At 54.0% G+C, this 4365-nt stretch overlaps 1 protein-coding gene across 1 annotated transcript in view; it reads right to left on the bottom strand.

The window, feature by feature from the left end:
* The window catches only part of KIAA1211L (KIAA1211-like ortholog), a 58528-nt gene that overhangs the window by 28488 nt on the left and 25675 nt on the right, over positions 1 to 4365 (bottom strand). The window contains exon 5 of the mRNA XM_014536435.1: positions 3657 to 3847. Within this exon, the coding sequence (XP_014391921.1) occupies positions 3657 to 3847 (191 nt within the window). The remainder of the gene's footprint in view (positions 1 to 3656; positions 3848 to 4365) is intronic.

The following is a 4365-nucleotide window of genomic DNA, read 5'->3' as shown; positions in this document are numbered from 1 at the left end:
CGGGCACCCTCCCACCGCTGCGGGCACCCTCCCACCGCTGCGGGCACCCTCCCACCGCTGCGGGCACAGGCACTCAGACAGAGCTAGCTACTCTGATGACGCAGGCAGCTCCATTCCCCCAGGGCAGAGTTGGGCGTGGTCCTGTCTCTGGAAGCTGAGGGGTGACCAGCGGTGTGACCTCTAGGCAGGGGCAAGGATGTGCGAAGCCCCCCTGACAGTCCATCACTGGAGCCTGGGCTGCTCACCCTAGATCAGTGGTTCTCAACCTTCTGGCCCTTTAAATACAGTTCCTCATGTTGTGACCCAACCATAAAATTATTTTCGTTGCTACTTCATAACTGTAATGTTGCTACTGTTATGAATCGTCATGTAAATATCTGATATGCAGGGTGGTCTTAGGCGACCCCTGTGAAAGGGTCGTTCCACCGCCAAAGGGGTCGCGACCCACAGGTTGAGAACCGCTGCCCTAGACGGTTTCTGTGTCTTTACACATGCTCTTGGAGAATCTGGTTTAAGTTACCACCTGTTAAGTTACAATATTTCACTAATTTAAACTTCAGAAGAGAGTAACTGACAGCTAAGGGTAAAAGTGTTGCCAGGGAGTCTGGCTGTCACACGCAAGAATGATGGCAACGCCCTGAGCTCCCTGCCCACTGAACTTGGCAAGCTCTTCCACCCAGTGAGGCCCGAGTGGGTCCCCTGCAGAGATGTGTCAACGTGAAGTAAAGAGGGCGCCCACTGCACAGCGTGACAAATGCAGCCAGGTGACCAGCGAGGTGCAGAGGGGAGCTGGGAGGTGCTGGCTTGAGCTACAGCCCTGTCACCTGCAAACACACTTTCTGTTCTAGCCTGGTTGGTGCTCAATAAGAGTGTCAAGCTTACGTGGTTTTTCCAGGGTTGTTAATTTTCCAATTTTTTTTTTTCTGTAGTAAAGTACACAGAAAATGTAGCATCTCAGCCATTTTTAAGTGTGCAGTACAGTGGGATTAAATACATTCATATTACTGTGCAACCATCACCACCACCCGCCCCTAGAACGTCTCTGGGAAAGCCGAAACCCTGTGCCCGCCGAACTCCTCCTCCCATGCCCTCTCCCAGCCTTGGCACCACAGTTCGACTTCTGTTCCTGTGAATGTGCTTTCTCGCAGCACCTCCTGTAAGTGGAATCTCACAGTATTCGCCCCTTTGTGACGGGCTTATCTCACTGAGCGGAGTGTCTGTGAGGCCCATCCCCGCTGCAGCCGGGTCAGAGCCCCCTCCCTTTGTGGGTACCGACCGAGTCTGTTTATCGGCCACTTGTGGATGGACACCTGTGTGCTTCCACGTTTTAGCTGCTGTGAATTATGCTGCTATGGACATGGCTGTAAAGATATCTTTTAGAGAATTTGCTTTCAATTCTTACAGGTAGATACCCAGAAGGAGAATTGCTGGATCGTTTGCAAGTTCTATTTTAGTTTTCTGAGGACCCTCCATACTGCTTTCCACAGTGACTGCACCCTTTGACTTTGCTAACACCAAGTTGGGATTCCCATTTCTCCACATTCTCGCCAAAACGTGCTATTTCTTTATTTATTTGCTTATTTCTTTATTTATATGTTTTATAGTAGCCATCCTAATGGGTGAGGTGGTGTCAGGTGCACATTTTAACCTAAGACATAATTCTGTGTCTCTCTCAATGATTTAGTAAGCCCTCGTGGACAGTATCAGGAGGGAGGCAGAGAGCGGGCTCGGAGGGCAGGGGTACATCCTGCTCAGCTACTTTTCCCAAACCCTGGGCCCCACGCAGAGTAGGGCCAGCAGCCTCCTCTAACCCAAGGGGTGGGGTGCAAAGGGAGGCCATTGCTGCAGAGACAGGCTCTGAGGCAGGGACCGCCCCCAAGGGCACTGCCTCTCCCTGTTCCTATGAAGGCCCCTCGCATGCTCTCAGGCAAGCAGAACCCTATTTCTGTCAGGCGGGAGAAGACGGGCACTGAGCGAGGGAAAGGTTGTAAGTGGACGTAATCAATTTTAGTTCTTGTTTGAGCTACTCAGGTGTTACGGAAACAGAGCAAGAAAAATTATTTTTAAAACAAACCACAGGACGCCTGGCCACAACCTCCTCTGTACCGGTGGCTTCAGCTTCCTTCCCTCTTGCCCCTGAGGACTCAGGAAGTCAAGTTGGATTGAACTGGCGACGGCTCCCCAGGGGGTCCGCCTTAAGGGCCACACAGCAGAATCCTGCCCTAGCTGGTCTGGCTCAGTGGATAGAGCGTCGGCCTGCGGACTGAAGGGTCCCAGGTTCGATTCCAGTCAAGGGCACATGCCCGGGTTGTAGGCTCGATCCCCAGTGTGGGGTGTGCAGGAGGCAGCTGATCAATGATTCTCTCTCATCATTGATGTTTCTATCTCTCCCTCCCTCTCCATTCCTCTCTGAAATCAATAAAAAATATATGTATATTTAAAAAAAAATCCTGCAGAATCCTGCACCAGCCCCTGTCTAGACATAATACACACGTGGATTGTTTTTGCTGACCGTTTGGGACTCAAGAGAACAGAAGACGAGGAGCTTTGCAAATGCAGTGAGTTCAGGAATGAGAATGATTACTTTCGAGATGAAGGGCCTCTGGTCACCCCTCTACAAACCCAAAGGACAGGCATGCCTGTCTCCTCTCCTCCAGGGCGCCCCCCTGGCTCCTAGGCTGCCCTTGCCCAGGAGCCTCAGTTCCCTGACACTGAACAAGGCCCCCTGTCCTGCACAGGCGCTGTGCTGCCTGTCCCAGTGGGCCTTCCTGCTGGGAGCTGAGCTCTCCGCTGCGGGCTGAGGTCTTGGGTCTGGAAAGACCGATCCCTTCAGGCCCAGGAGAAGCATGATCTCCTGCCATGGTCACTGGGGCAGCTGCAGAGGTGGGGCGGGGCCAAGGGGAGGAGGACAGGAACGCTGGCCGCGTTTTATCTGTGGGCCGGCAGCATCTGGGCACGCTCACTGGCACTGCGTACTCCCAGGCACCCACTTTTCTTCTGAAATCTGTGCTTCTGGATGATTCTCCAAGGGGATGACTTAAAAGTCTAATTGTGGCCCTGTGTTGGGGGATGTGGCTCACAGGGCCATGAGGAAATGGCCTGGGTTGAGAGGGTTGTTCAGGGGTGACCGTGGGTGACAGCTGCTTTAAAATGTTTGTCCTCAAACAGAGGGGCTCAGCCACTGGCGAGAGGCTGAGGGCAGTGCACCCAGGAGCAGCAGCGGATGCGGAGCAGGGTGGTGGGACGGACACCGGGGCATTTACGGTGAGGAAAGGTCTCCTCTGATTCTCTCCCAAACCCTGAGGACAGATTCCTAGAGGTGACAGCACCTGCCTGGGGTCTAGCCCTGCAGTGGTGGACACATGTCCCCCTTTTGCCACCAGAGCTGTGTCCCCCGGTCCCCCTCCCCAACCTCCCTCGTCTCTTGCAGCAGACAGACTGGCCAGTTTGCCACCCAGTGTTCCCTCCTTAGTGGCAGGAAGCCTAGCACATGACTAGTTAGATGTAATTTCACCTTCAAGATCACCAAGTTACGTTTCATCAGTTGCCAGCTCGCATGCTAATAAAATTTAAGAAGTAATTCCAGGTATTTCCTGGAAAAGTCATTCTGCCAGGATACCACCTTGGCACTGACATCACATACTGTTACTGCAGACCTCTGTTCGGAGGAATCTTCCTCGAGGGTCTCCGCCCGCATGCAGGCCTGTGCGCGGTCACAGCAGGAAAGAACGACACAGCCCACAGCGCTGTGCTTGGGATGGAAGGCGCCACTGCATCCAATTCCACACATTACATAACGCGTCGCAGGTGCGCACGGCCCCTCGCGGCCGGCCACTGAGTCCGGGCACTGCCAGGGCACACAATACCATCACTGTGTCCTCAAAACCACAATCTAAAGACTACTTTTCTTAAGTCTTAAAGGCTCAGGTTTTGATTTCCTATGAAGCTAGAGGATTGTTCATGTTGCCCAATAACTGATAACTTCCCAGAATGCTTTGGACGCTGAGAAGGACGAGGTCGGCCTGTCCAGCACGAGTGGCTCGCTCAGCCAACTGTGGCCTCTGCACTTCGTGGTGCTGGTGGGTTTGGAGCTGGGCTCGCTCCTGAGTGAATGGACTTAGAAACAAGGGGTCTCTGCACTGTGTCCCCACTAAACAGAGGGCACTGCGGGCCGAGAGTGTCAGACACTGCTCTGTGATGGGTGGGGCGAGAGGGTCAACGATGGCTCGCGAGAGACCGCCCCCCAAACACACAAGGTCATACGTGGCCCTGAGGCTGGGGGCCGCTGAGGCTGGGGGACACTGAGGCTGGGGGACTTGGGGACACTGAGGCTGGGGGCCACTGAGGCTGGGGGAACACTGAGGC

This window comes from Myotis brandtii, unplaced genomic scaffold (genome assembly GCF_000412655.1).
Source record: "Myotis brandtii unplaced genomic scaffold, ASM41265v1 scaffold1612, whole genome shotgun sequence".
NCBI lineage: Eukaryota > Metazoa > Chordata > Mammalia > Chiroptera > Vespertilionidae > Myotis > Myotis brandtii.
The sequence above is the reverse complement of the archived record's forward strand: the minus strand, read 5'-3'. Positions and strand labels throughout refer to the sequence as shown.